Source organism: Dromaius novaehollandiae, chromosome 9 (assembly GCF_036370855.1).
Source record: "Dromaius novaehollandiae isolate bDroNov1 chromosome 9, bDroNov1.hap1, whole genome shotgun sequence".
NCBI lineage: Eukaryota > Metazoa > Chordata > Aves > Casuariiformes > Dromaiidae > Dromaius > Dromaius novaehollandiae.
In genome coordinates, this window is record NC_088106.1 from 14,444,193 (window position 1) to 14,458,683 (window position 14,491).

Consider the following 14,491-nt stretch of genomic DNA (forward strand, 5'->3'; position numbering starts at 1 on the left):
TCATGTGCATGTACCTTGCCCAGGGGGAGGATCCAGCTCAAAGGAAATATGCATCAGCCAAGATCTGTCAGTGAGTGAACATGAAGGTAATTAAGCATCCATCAAAGCTGACCACTGGTGGGTGTTCACAGCCATGGATGAATCAGAAGCACCCCAAACACAGGGGACAAGCTAGGGACATAGTCATCAAATATACAGCACAGTGCCTTGAAAAAGCAGAAGCTGACTTAGTTCAAACGAGAGCTCTAAAAGGGAGAGTTCGCTCTGCGGTATTGTAATATGGACCTTGGCAAGAACCTGCCCAGTCACAGATGATGCTCTCTTGGCCTCCTAAATTTCTTTTCTCCAGACTGTCTGACACTTAATCCCAGGCACCTGTTTAGCTCAGACTCACCATGTGCGGTTTGGCCTCTCGGTCAATCAGGTTGACCTTCCCTGCCGTGGTTTTGTAATTCTCAATGTCCTGTTGTATTTCCATGTGCTCAGGGTTTGCCATAAAGAAAGTGTGAGCTGCATCTGCTGCCTCCTCCAGCTTGTTCAGCTGTAACAAAACATGAAAGAAGAGCTGAGTTAGTGAGGAAAGGCAGTGAATACAGCCATTTATCCTTCACCATCTACTTCTACAAAATGGAAAAAGCCCTGATACGTTACATCCTGTTTTACCCTAGACAGCTATCTGCTCACCAACGGTTTCAGGCCCCTGGATTCTCTCTTTGCCTTGTCAGCTTCAATCACACAAAGCAGAAGCACACAGTCCTCAGGCAAAACCATAGCAAAATATTCCTCGAGCATCTACCTAGCATGGTGTTCCCAGCACATCTGGACCCTGCACTCCAGCTGTTAGACACAGCGAGAGGAGCCTGACACTTCATCCATTCTGCAAATCCAGAAGGGAGTAAGAAGACAACAGTGGTAAAAGGAGAACAGGCTGAGCAGTAATGAGAGAACCAAGGAAAACCTAAATGTAGAGGCTGAGGAAAATAGCTGAACTGAGAGGAAAAGCTCAGTGCAAGGGAAGTTGGGAGGGCTGGAGTTTCCTAGTGCCAGACAAGTCACTTCATCTCTCTGTGATCTGGTCTATTGGTGACAAGCCAGCCTCTTTTCCAGCTGCACATCCTCTGAACTTGGCTAATCCAATGCCCTACACAATCCCTGGTGGAGACATAATCTCATGAGGTATCAGAGACAGAGAGAGGAGGGGAAAGAAGCTGCTGAGGCTGTTCTCTCCATCAGCCTTAGAGGCTACGCTAGGTCCAGGCTAAGTATCTCTACTGTGTTTATATAAGGAATTTGGGACCATTTACTAAGCTCAGCTGTATACAGCTGCAAAAGGCCAGACTCTGCTGGTAGAGGCAGAGGTATAAAATGGAGTTTATCTTGATATATCAAGTTAGTTTGTATTTACAGATTTGTAACTGAGGCCAGGCATTAGTTTCACCCGGGAGAAAGCCTCTCAAATAAACGGAAATGCTAGTCCTAAACACATTCACTGCAGCAGCTGGAAGTGCAGGAAACAGGAGAGATGTTCAGGTGAAACATCTGCATGATGGAGCAGGTTCAGAGGCCATTTCCATGGCTAATGTACTTGCTCCTGGAAGAAAGCCACCACCACTGAGTAACAGCAATGTGCAAAGCCAGGCCTGCAGACTGAGCAGGCTCTCCCATGCTTGTTATCCAGAATGAGGCTAATGCTAGCTACAGCCGCACAGGCTGTGGGAAGGCCAAGTGTCCAAGTGTTCCCCTTTTTAGCAAAACCTGCACTGGGCTCCAGGCCGCAGCGGCTAGCCTCCGCCAAAGGCACTGGAGCCAGCTAGCTCAGGGGCACCTGCGCTACTCTGCAGTCACTGCAAGGCAGTTCACCTGCAGAAATCCTGCTTGAGATCTCCACGCTAGGCTCCCAGGTACCCACTGGACAATCCCACCAGCAAAATGAAAGTGAGCTGCAAAGAGACCTGCAGAGAGGGATGAGCTCAATATCCTGTTATCCTAGGTCTGGGGCAGGGAGGAGACACACTCTGGATGAGGCCACAGCTGCCCAGCCTGCTTCCAGCCTTGCAAAGTCCACACCAGGCTTATGGTTTTAGCCACAAGCCACAACACAGCAAAATCTTTACCACAATTGATCCCAGCCTGTCAGTGCCATGCCAGGGGAACACCACAGGGCAGAGGGACAGTCTCTGCCTCCAACCCCCTGAGGAGAAATACAGCAGATGAATATGTCCAACACAGGATGCCCAGGGGTCTGCAGGCCAAAGCCTCACTCCTGAGGCATCCGTAAGGAAAGTTTTCTGGTGCACAGTACCCTGACTGCCCCCAAATGTCCCTTCCTTTCCTTTCCTCCGCTCAGCTTGAGGAAGGAGGCTCTGATCACATGCAGACAGTGGCGCACAGATAAGGGGCAGCCCTGCTGCTTGGCTGAGCCTTCCAGCCACAGGAGATCTATGGCCCTCATGAGATCCTGCTCATCCCTGGGAACAGAGCTGCAAGTGGGATGGTAGAGGGGGGAGTGCTAGTGGGCTCTGAACATGAGCCATGTGCCGCTCAGCTGGCAGAGCGGCATGTTGGTGAACCACGCTGCCCTGTTCACTTTGGGCCTTCCTGCTAGAGCAGGGAGCCCCGACATCTCTCTGCTGCAGGTCGTGGTGTAGGCTGAGAGAAGCAGCACACAAGCGGCCTTCAAACTGTCCACCCAGAACAAGTGTTATGGTAAAAACCTCCCAGTAACTGCAATTCTGTTTAGGCTGTTGGCTGTGCTGCATATTAAAGCTCAGTTGCAAGTGCTGTGTTAAGACTTGGATGCACTTAATGAGCATTGATCTCCATGGCTTGATATAGTATTGCCTTTCAGCCAAGCTGTGAGAAACAAAAGGTCGTTCAGTGAGTTCACATTAACTGTCTTTCACTACAGTTTCAGTGGAAAAGAATCAAGCTAAGTGACAATACCTTGCATTTCTTAGGGGCTAAGAGTGTGCATACCGACGCTGATTACCAGTCAAGCATGTATCACTGGCTTCATCTCTGAAATGTGATTGATCTTCAGATACATTTGGTTGACCTGCCAATTGTCTGAGCACCCAACTTGTCAGCAGGTTGCCTGGTTAGTATAATCCTCTGCAGAAGGGTTTGCAACCATCTTAAAAACTAAAAATTGTATCTAACAACATATAAACCCCTGCTGAACCAACTTGGACTGGGATCTGTGTAAAATCACAGTGCCTTCTCTTTGAGGGATGCTCCTGCACATATTCTCATGGAAATTTCATGTGCAAGGCTTGCAGAAGCTTGGTTATGAAATGCTAAGGGCAAACCTCACTCAGCATGAAAGAAAATAGGCAGCCTGGCAAACAGCAGCCTGCCTTACCGAGTAGATGGCTTTCTCTGACATCTGATAATATAGCGCAGGCCCCGATAAAGCTTTTTTTGTGGTTGAGGCATTGTTTGGTTGCAGGATATCACTCCTCAAGTAGCATCTCCATGCTCTAGTAACAGTTCAGGCTATACTGTGGCCCTCTTCTCTCTTTTCTTGGCAAACTACTTGCACAATGCTTGTAGAAATTCAGTTCCTTAGAGAAACCCCCCACTACACCTGACTGGCCGGTAGAGTCAGAAGTTATAAAGAGAAGTGCACAAGCATGTGAGGCCTCAGCTCCTTAGGAAAACTGCTATCTCAGTCCTGTCTTCCCTAACCCCAGCACAGGAGATCATCACTGTCACACAAACACATGCATGTGGGGGTAAAAGGGACACACTCCTGCACTGGTAACGGAGGCAATGACATAGGTGCTTACAGAGAAGGGAAAAAGGGTTGGGGTAAAACTGCATGAGTTCATCCTCCCATTGCTGGGACTGAGTGGCGAAGGGCCAGCTGGCACCGAGCTGTGCTCTGCCTTACCCTGGCACTGCTTACACTGCTCAGGATGGGAAGAGGATTTGTTCAGGGCACTGGATTACAGCACCAGTATGGCAAAGGCAGCCTTTTTTACCCTGAATGATGCTCTGAGCAGGAATGGCTGGAGCCAGGCAAGAGCAGCAGCTTTGATTCAGCTGGACAAGAGCAGCCCCTCTGGAAGCATGCAGCCCACACCAAATTACTTGGCAAATCTCCTCCTATTTGCAAACAAGAGCTGTCTGCCAGGGTTAATAAAATAGCCCAGTTATTTAACTGGTAGCATGATGCCTCCTTTCATACTGTATATAAAGCTTAGCAAGACTTGGGAAAATACAGTGTGAAGACATGTATTATTATTGCGAGGTAACATTCCCTCATGGCGCAGAGGGAACATACTTTGGCTGTGAAGGAAGCAGCCGGTGCCATTTGAATCTCCACTCTCAAACCAAACTTCCAAGTGGCAAATACTAAAAAATTATCGTAACAGGCTTCCTTTGGCTTTTGGTCAAAACAAGGTGGAATTAGAAAGTGCAGCAAACTGCTGAAAACAATTTTTACATTACAAAAAGTACAAAGATGACTCTGACTGGGGAAGCCAGCTGAAAGGCAAGTGAAGGGGGAAGTGTTCTGCAGAGCATACAAGGACACGCTCGAAACTTCAAGGCATGTAGCAAATCCCTTAAAGAACCACCCAGCGCTTTCATCTGCAATCTGGGACTGTTTAGATTAGGATGAATGCAAACACAGTCTGGAGAGGAAACAAGGGGGTTACAGTGAGTCGAACTGGTGGCAACTGGAAACATAAATGCTCCATCACGGCTGTCAGAAGTTACCGGCTGAGCTTTTCTGGGATGTCTGAGTGATTTTGACAGGGAGACATTGAAAGGAAGCAGACACCCAAATGTACCAGGTGATCTGTGAAATTGGCACTTTCACATTAAACAAGCAGTTCCTGTCACAGTCTCCTTTTGCTCACTGGGGTATGGAGGTGTTGAGTTCAATATTTAGAAGTTGCATGTGCCTCAAAAGGAAGTATTTGTCTCTTCATAAGGCCCCCCACACTGTCACAAGGAAACCCATTGCAGTGATTCACAAATGGAAGATCTCCCTCTTCCCTCCTCCCCAGCCTGAGGAAGGGTCAGATAAGCCCATCGCTCTGAAAGTGGGTACCCAGACACGTGAAGAGCTTTGGGAGGGGGAAAGCCAAGCCACCTGCAAAGGGGCCAGACCTGTGCCACAGCTGAGCCTAGGCTGTACAAACCATTATTGGAAGAGGGAAACCTGGTACACCAATGGTTCAGGCTCCTGTACTGCAAAGCCCCTTGGAAAGGCAGATCCAAGTGGAAAAGCAGAGCTCAGTGAAAATAATCGCTGGCATCTGGCACTCTCCCTTGTCCTCACTGTCCAGAAACTGTGTGCTTTACCTCCCCAGCACGTGGCTAGCAGTGTTTTGCTCAACACCTACATGACCAGAGATGCAAGGTGCCCTCAACTGTGCTCAAGTCAGTGGGAGCTGGAGATGCTCCGCATCTCTGAGGTCTCCAATCACTGTGCTTGGGTGCAGGGAATTGCTGGCAAAGCTGCAAACAGAGCCCATTTCCCAAACGCCATGCCTGGAGCAGCTCCAAAATTCACACTGCCCAGCCAAAGAGACAGAGCAGACATACATCAGTGCCACAGGGACAGCCTGGCAGCTGGAGATACAAGAGTGGGAGAAAAAACTATTTGTAGGCCATGGCTGGAAGTTTTCAGTGGAAGTTTTTTTTTCCCCTTGGATTCACAAGCTTCTTCAGCTGATGGTGGGAACTCTGAGTGAATCAGGGAGTTAATCCTGCCCTCCCATGGATGTGTGATTTGTTAGTGAAACTTGCTGACATCTCTGTCACTGATCAGAAGCTACAAAGTTGTGAACAGGCTAAAGCTCTCTTAAACCACTGCTCTTTTTCTATTGTTTTAACACAGCCAAAATTGCTTTTCCAGTTCCCAGAAGACCTAGGGCAGAACTGGCTGAGAAAGCATGCGTGAATACCTCTGAAAGGAAGATGAAAGCTCCTGTCAGATGACATCTCAGTGCAGTGTCCAAATCTACCCTTTGAACAAAGCACCAATGCACTGCAATGTCCATACATATGCAAAAAAAATTTCCATGTGCAAACCTCAGAACATTTTCAGGGTTAGCTCTGTACCAACAACTTATGTGGGAAACCCAGCTTTTACTGAAAAAACAAGATTTATTCCAGTTCTTTGTTTAGTGTTTCCAAATGACCATTCTGTTTCTTCTGTTTAACAGGTAAGTTGGGTGATTTCCCCCATGTCACACTGGAAACTGGGGCAAAGTCAAGAACTAAATTCAAAGACCTAACTCCAGATTTCTTTAAAGCTGTAATTCTTGATTCCTTGACTTTCCAGTGTTAAGAATGTTCTTTCAATGTAGATTTGTAGCAGAATCAGGCCTGCCAAATCCAAGGCAGAGACCTGGGCTTGAGCTAACAGATTCATCAATGCAGAGAGCAGCTCTCCAATGCATTCTCCCACACCATTGCACACCATCCCAACCTCCGCAGCCTGCCCTGCCAAACGGGTGCTGCAAAGGAGAGCACTGCCTGAAGGTCCGTTGGACTTCTGTCCCAAAGCCAGATCCCTCTCACACTGCTGCCGGGATGTCCTGCCTGCATCCTGCAGACCCAGTCACAGACTACTCGATTGCCTTAAAGTTTTGTTTGTTTGTTTGTTTTTTAAATATGGAGCAACCGGTGTCAGGGAGGAGCTATGAGGGTCCAGAACTGGCTCAGGAGAGATAGACACATCAGCAATCCAGCTGCCACAACAACAAGCCTTTGGTAATTTATAAATTGTTATTTCTCAATGCCTTCTAAGCTGGCTCAACCTGGGAGAGTTTTCCTAAGGACACCATCCTCTAGAACCACCCTGTGGCTTCCTAGCATCTAAGCAAAACGACAGTAAGAATTTTTGAACTAGGACAACAGACTGCATTTTGTCCTAAGAAATACCCTCCTCCTCCAAAAAAAAAAAAAAAAAACCAAAAACAAAAAAACCCACTTCAATGTAGAATTTACAAAAAAGCAGAGATGGGAGACATTCTCATTTAGAACCCCATCCTGAAAAACCTCATCTCAAATGGGTAGCATCTGACAGAATATAAAGAACTGATCACGATGGGTGTTTTCAAGTCATGTTAAACACAGGTGAGACTGCCACTGTAGCCTGTAATTAGAGAGGCCCTAACAGGATAAGAGTTTTGCCAGAGAGAAGCAAGCTGCTGATGTGATCCAGGGGAATGCTATTAAGCCAATGTGAGCTGCTTAGGAGGGCTGCATTCCTCCACCCGAGAACTACAGATTTCTCTTCTCTTCTGGCAGCATCCTGCTATGTGGGCTTAAAAGGTACCATACACATCTCAGCAAGGGAACTGGTCCCTTGACCTGCGAACTGACACAGCCTGTTGTGGGATATATATATTTTTTCCCTTTGGTTCCAGCTCCTTTTTGGAAGGCTGTTGAAACCTGCCACAGGTCCTAACTTGGCTCTTCCTGGATAAAATCTGCCTCCATGAAATGAGCAGAGTCTGGTTTCTAGACACAACAGAAAATCCCTTTCCCATTCTAAAAACAAGAATCAAGCTGTGTCTAGTCCTGGCCCTGGCTCTTTACAGCAGAGATGACCTTTTGGTTTTGATAAGAACTCAAAGCAGAACATTTCAAATCAACACTTCTCAATTCATCATGTCCCATGTTTGCCTTAGAAACATTAAAGTAACACAAAAAGCCAACTGCTGCTAAGTTTTGGGGAGTTCTTAAGTATGTGTGTGTATATGTAAAAGCAAATTCCTAACTGGTAAGACACATTTAGAAACTAGCACTGACATTAATTATGAAACACTTTGGAGGACCTTTTGCCAAAAACCTCAGAATTCACAAGGAGGAGAAGGATATTTTAGTGTTTCAAGGTCTGGGCAGGGATTCCGGACACCGGGACTCAGTTCCTGGCCCTGTCAATCTCATTGTATGGTCACTGGAAAAATCACTTTGTTTTCTCTGTGCTTGAGTTTCCATTGTTTTAAACGAATAATAATAATAATCATTCTCCCACTGGGTATCCATTTCATTTATTTAGATGGCAGGCAACTTGGGTACTACAAGCACATGCAAGCCTGTAACACAAGGGGATTTTTGATCTTCAAAGGGCTCTCAAAACACCACATAAAACACTAACTGTAACAACTATCACCAAATGAAAACCAGCAAGGAAAAAATGACAACTGTAGAATCAAATTGCTCTAAGGTCCACTTACTCACGCTATTTGAACAAGACTGATACAAAGCTTTACAGATGTTCCAGCAAACACTGTACATTTCAGACAAAAGGTCACACAAAATCACAACATCATCACTGAGAGATATCCTGAAATATTCTATTTTGATCTTACCATGACAACAGCTAGAGCTGAGTGAAGCAGGGAAAACAATCTTTAAATACTTCCGTGTTTTGATGCTGAAAAAAAAATTTTTTTTTGAGTTCAAGTGTTAGAAGTGTTACATTTCAAAGGAAAACAGGAAAATGATTTTTCAACGAACAAAACCTTAGACTAAAGATTTCCAGCAAGTTGGAAATGCTCAGCTCCATTACAATTAGGGAGAACGTTGGTGTGGACTTCAGTGGGACCAGGATTTCCAGCCTGTAGTAATAACTTGGATTAGGAAGACTGTTTCAACTGGAGCATTAGAAAGGACTAAACACAGGCTGCCAAAAGGACTTTGAGAGAGCACCGTGAAGATTTAGAGCATCCCTATACAGTCAATGCCAATTTACTGACTGAAGTTAAGAAAATCCTTTATGGAGGTTTCATGGGTGAGATGACAAAACATCTAATATAACATTAACAGTCCATTCACAGTTCATTGTTGTTCTGGGGTATTTGTCAAGCTGCACACCCAGCCAACACACTCTATGCCTGCCTAATTTGTACCTGTACTGTCACTGTCACCAACCTGCCGTGCTCAGGAAATAAACACCACTTGTCTCCTTGCTTTCCTAGGCACCACGCTAGAACATGCCTACCTTGCTGTTCGATTTTATCATCGCTTTGGCTGCTGCTCCCTTCGAAAAGGGTGACAGTGAATCCCGGACAATTCACCTAATCTCTAACGGCTATCTGAAAATAGCTGAGACTGGCTCGGCTCCACATGAGGGCATGTGCTTTGAATTCACGCTTGCACTCATCATTCACAGATGAATGAGTCCTGACCAATGCCCCTCTTGTGCCAGGTGTTCTACAAACACGCATAAATCCCTAGCCTGTTCCCTAGGGAAGAGGCCACACATCAGCACTTGGATTTTTAGCCACAATGACTGTAAACTTGCAGCCTTTAAAGTTTGCTCTCTGGTGGTGGCAGCGGGGGTAATGAACTGGAACCAACCTACTGCCAGGTTTGGGAAACAAGCACCGTGCAGTGTTAGAGTCTACCCTTGCAGAGAGGTGGCATGGCATGGTGGGTCATACCACCACTTTTCTTATGTTTAGCAGTGGAATAGTGCCATTTTTAGGGAAAGCGGCTATATTCAGAACAGCTACTGGTACTAAGTGGCTCCCAGCTCACCCCATACTTCTCAAGGCAAAAAACAAGGATATTAGTTTTAGAAACAAGCATTAGTCAGATTTAAGAGAGAATGCAGCCAATGCAATTTTGATACTGACTTGAGTCAGTACACTACATGATGCAGATACAGTACATGATAAAAAAAGACCTCATACTGTTTTTGACACCAAATCCCCTCTGCTCCCATCTTTCATTGAAGGTACTGTCACCTATGGGCAACTGTCATGCATTCTGTGTGACCGTCATAATCCAACCCCTTTCTATCTTAAGACGTGTTCAGCACATAAAACACATCTTGAACTTAAACTTCTTTTTTTTTGGTGGGAAGAGGTAGGAGTGAATCTTATACACTGGAAAATGTGGTAGATTCCTCAAAACCCAGAGTTTCTTGCTGTGACAAGACTATACCTACCTGCACATAGCCACAGTTTAATGCTGAATGCATGAGCCTACCATAAAGTCTCCGAGAAAAAATTTAAAACTATTCAGCTGACCTAGAAACCGAAGTCTCAAACCTCCCAGCCAACGGGTGTTTTGAGGGACAGGTACTGTTTTTTTTAAAACTCTGCCATAGTTCCATTGCTGTTGTTGTATCAAGGGCTTATCTGTGCTAGGCTCTACAGAGGGAGGCAGGCTCTGGAACTGGAAAGCACAGACAACAGAGGAAATAAAAGGTTCAATGTCACAAAGAATTAATCTCATTGTGTCTATTGTAGAGCTTACTGACTAGGTGGGTAGAAGCTAGTAGCAGTGAGATGGCTATAAAGAGCATGTGACCTTGCCTCAATAATGTAATACAGCAAATGGAGAAGGAAGAAATTCTCTTGAGAAGTTAATCAGGAAGTTTTTCCCTCTGCTGATGAGATCACTCATCTACAGAAAGATGCCTGACCTCCTTGCACCCCCCAGTGCCAGCACAAAACCACAAGGAGAGCTGGGCACTTGCAGGCCCCGGGGAATAGCCACCCTGCTAGACCCACTCCCAAAACAGAACCCATTTGGAGAACTGGCACAGGGAAAACATCTCACAAGAAGGGAAAGCTGGGAGGGATATGAGGTTTTTTTGTTACCCCAAAAGGCAATTTTTCAGTACACAAACATACGCAGATTGGTAGGTAGATGGTCAACAGAGCTGACTGAATGCTGAATTACTCTCCAGAAAGTAATAAATACTTGGAAATTTAAAATTGAACTGGACAAACCATTTAAACATTCTTCGTGGAACAAATTCTTTCAGTTATCCAAGACGAATCAGATGTCCTAACAATTCCCTTACTTGTGGCATTTGAACTCTATTTTACATAAGCATTCATGTGTAAATGCAGAATGGACTGACTGCATCCTCCTGCCTGAGAAGGCCCTTTTGCATTGAGGAAGCTTTTAGAGAAGGATGGTGGAAAATCTCTTCCTTTGAAGTATGACTGTAATTCATGGAAATTCATGGAAGACTTTTTGCTGCTTCGTGCTCTGACAGTCCTAGAGCAAGGAGAGAAAAAACGGGCTGTAGGGCAGCTGGGAATGCACCGGGCAGCACAAAAAAGCACCACACAACACAAATACATTATGATCTTCCAGAGGTTCAGGTTAAGACCAGCGCAAGGGTGCTTTTAACTTAAACTGAGACAAATCAATCTGGAATTTGAGAGCAAGATCTCTCTTCGGTCCCTCCCTTTCAACACTTCATTTCTTCTCTTTCTGACAAACTTTCCTTAAACTGTTCACGGACAGTTAAGAATGCAGATTTTCATATGTTTGTGGCTGTGTAATATATGCTTAAATGCACACATTGTGTAATAAATACCACACATGGGGCAGGTCATTACTCCTGGCAAGTGACTTGCTAAACCATCTCCCAGCGGGAAACCTTCCTGCACAAATCTCGAACACACTGATGCATCTTAGGATTCATCCTGGAGTCGGCAGTGGGAAATGTGTGCGCATTTACTGAGCCTTTGAGGTAACTGACAGTGAAAAATGCTCCAAGTCAGATTTTCTCCTAAGAAAACACTCAGTTCTGTTTCAGATATTCTGATGACAGCTAAGTTGTGCGTGAAACAGCATTTTAAATGAGGAAAAACTTCTAGAATATGCAGTGTGGGTTCTCCTGGCAAGAAAAAACCCTAGGATTGGATCTCTAAAAGTTGAGTAACAAACTCCTTTTAGAGGGGAATCTTCCTTCCATGCCAGTAAACAACAGCTGAGCTCACACAAAGGATCTGGCAGTACAGACTTCAGCATGCTACTCTGCATAAGAAAAATCATTTCTACAGCTGATAGTTAGGCAGTGGTCCCCCCCGCTCCCTCCCAGCCTCTGATTTAAAATGGTCATGCTGCAAACACATCACTGCCCTGCCAAAAAGTGGTAGTCTTGCTGCCTTCAATGGTGCAAAACATCCTGCACAGCACACCACAGGAAGACTCTGATCAGCTCCTGAGAGCTGTGTCAGGCTAGAAATGGGCTCTATTTTAAAGGATGCTAGTGTAAACCAAAAGCCAAATAAGAGCTTCTTTTATAATTTCCATTAGAACAGGTGGGATGTATTCAGGCCTGAAGACTCTGTGCAGATTGGTTATCCATTGAAACTCCTATACCCCAGGGTCTTCCTTAGGCAGGCAATTACACACAAGCCAGGGGCCCTCGGAGGTAAGTAGTATGTGAGTAGCGATATTCTTAAAGATAAACAGCAACAAGCAGTGCTAGATTAAAAGGCAGGTATAAAACCAGGCAGGCATTCTCAAACAGAGGTTCTCATGCATATCCTTTCTTCTGCTGTTATAGTATCCCTGTAGCACCCCCAGTCATTGCACACCTGGGAAAGTATCACTCAAAGATTAGTCTGCACATTTTAAGCTAATGAAATTGAGCAGCTGGAAACAAGCAGTACATGACTAACCCTCTTTGCTGCAGACCACCAGCAAGAATCCCATGGGCCACAGTTTGTTAAACAAATAATGAGCTTTAATCTGATATACTGACTGACAATAGGCAGAGAGACAGGTGGTCCCCTGGCAGAAATTCTAGGAAATACCTGAGAGGAGAGATGGCAATCGTGCTAAGCAAGTCGGCAGCAGTGAGGAGCTCTTTGTACATGAAGCAAGGAAGGGTCAAGGCTGGAATGTTTCAATCTGATTAAGGCCCAAATTGACTGCACGCTTTTAGGGGGCAGAGAGGGGAACCAAACCTAACAGGACCTGCAGTTAAAAGGGACAGTGAGTGCGTCATGTAGGTATGAGTCACACAAAGCAGCAGACAGGGCACTCTGCAGTAGTGAAGATGCCATGGGAATATTCTACATTTCCACAAAGTCTTCCAACCTTAAAAACCCCAAGGCATTTGATTTGGGCCAGAAACAAAGCAAACTCCTTCGCGATGAGAGAACTGAAGCAAAGTGACGACACAGATGGAATGGGAGACATCTGGGAGAGGATCACTGCACAATGCCTTTGCAGACAGTCTTCTGGGATCTAAGATCCCAGCAGAGATGAGACAGCCTTTGTCTCTAAAGTATAATCCACAACAGAGCCAACTGCAAGGAAACAAACTCAATAGTGTTTATTCCAACATGGATGAAGGCCAGATAACACTGCGGCACGTATACCTGTATCAAAAGACTTCCATCAGTAAAGGATTTTAAGAGCGGCATCAAGCAACCTCCTCTCTCAACAGAGGGACAAGAGTTATGCTCTTGTGACTGAATCGGTTAACAAATACTACACAAGTGATGGTGAATCACCAGGGTGCTGTGCACAATAGGCTATTGCCATCCATGTGCCTAAAAGAACAGGCCAAAGAAACTTACTCTGGAATACTTCTGCGCATCTGTACTTCTGCCTGTATTTCGCTGATACACTGACAAGAACATGGCAATGCAAGTCAGAGATCAGATCCAAAATCAGCAGATCCTTCACATACTCCTGTGTTTCCAGATTCTGTGCTTTTCTTGCTTTTATAAATCTTCCTTCTTTGAGGTCCATAGAACAGGAGCTTTCCAGTTCAGATATTATTTTTCTCTAGCATCCTGCCTCCTAGGCACTAATCTAGGACACTACAACTAGTTAAGCTGTGCTGGCTGTTAACATCAAGTGCTGAAGCACTCCTAACCAAGCTGTTTCCACATTGATATCTCTATAGAAATAACTAGAAAACAGTTAAGAAAAACACAGCAGAAAAATCTGAGACAAACAAAAATTCTTATAGCAGAAACTTTCCTCTCTTTCCAGGTTTTAGTAATGGCTCAGAACCTTTTAAAAGACTGAGACATGATGAACTGTTGAATGTCCTTCGGGGCCAAAGTTTGCTGTTAAAACACATATGCTTGTCCGCTGTTACTCAACATCATCCAAATGGCTACACGTGCCCCTAGAAAATGCCTTTTTGAGACAAAGTGCAGATTACTCATGACCATCTTGGAGCCAGAAAGCCACACGGACTTGGTGATAAAATGACACCTCTTTTATGCAGCCCTTTTCTTATATAAACAGAGTTTTGTCAAGCAGCAGCCTAAGCCCCGTCCCAAGCCTCGAGTCTGCCTCTTCCCCACCTTCCACCTTAGCAATAGAAAGTTCACCTCTGACAGAAGGTACCAACTGACCCTAACAGTGATTCTGGTCAGTTTATTTTATTAATGCCACAGCATTTGCTTGAAAAGCAAACAGTACACAGCCCTCAGGGTAGGCAGTGAACATCTGAGAAAGATGCTATTATCTCTCTGTGCAGTGAGCTGTGATGTGCAGCAAAGGGAAGAGGCAAATTAAAACTGTAAATCCCAAAGAGAAAACAGACTCATAGTATAACCTATACATCTCCCTGCCACCAAACACTTCCATCTCACCAAAACATTTGAAAGTCTCTAAGGGAATGGTTTTCTAACAGTTTTTCCTGCCACAGTGTTTTTGGAATACCTTTTCCAGGGCTGGCGTCATAAACCAATGGATCATGACTTCCAACTGCTGAATGCTTGGAAACCTCCATGAGGTGGAAGGA

At 45.2% G+C, this 14,491-nt stretch overlaps 1 protein-coding gene across 3 annotated transcripts in view; it reads right to left on the reverse strand.

Moving 5' to 3' along the window:
• The window catches only part of P3H2 (prolyl 3-hydroxylase 2), an 88,770-nt gene that overhangs the window by 20,389 nt on the left and 53,890 nt on the right, over positions 1-14,491 (reverse strand). For all 3 annotated transcript variants that reach the window (XM_026093545.2, XM_026093546.2, XM_064516789.1), the window contains exon 2: positions 395-541. In XM_026093545.2, the coding sequence (XP_025949330.2) occupies positions 395-541 (147 nt within the window). The remainder of the gene's footprint in view (positions 1-394; positions 542-14,491) is intronic.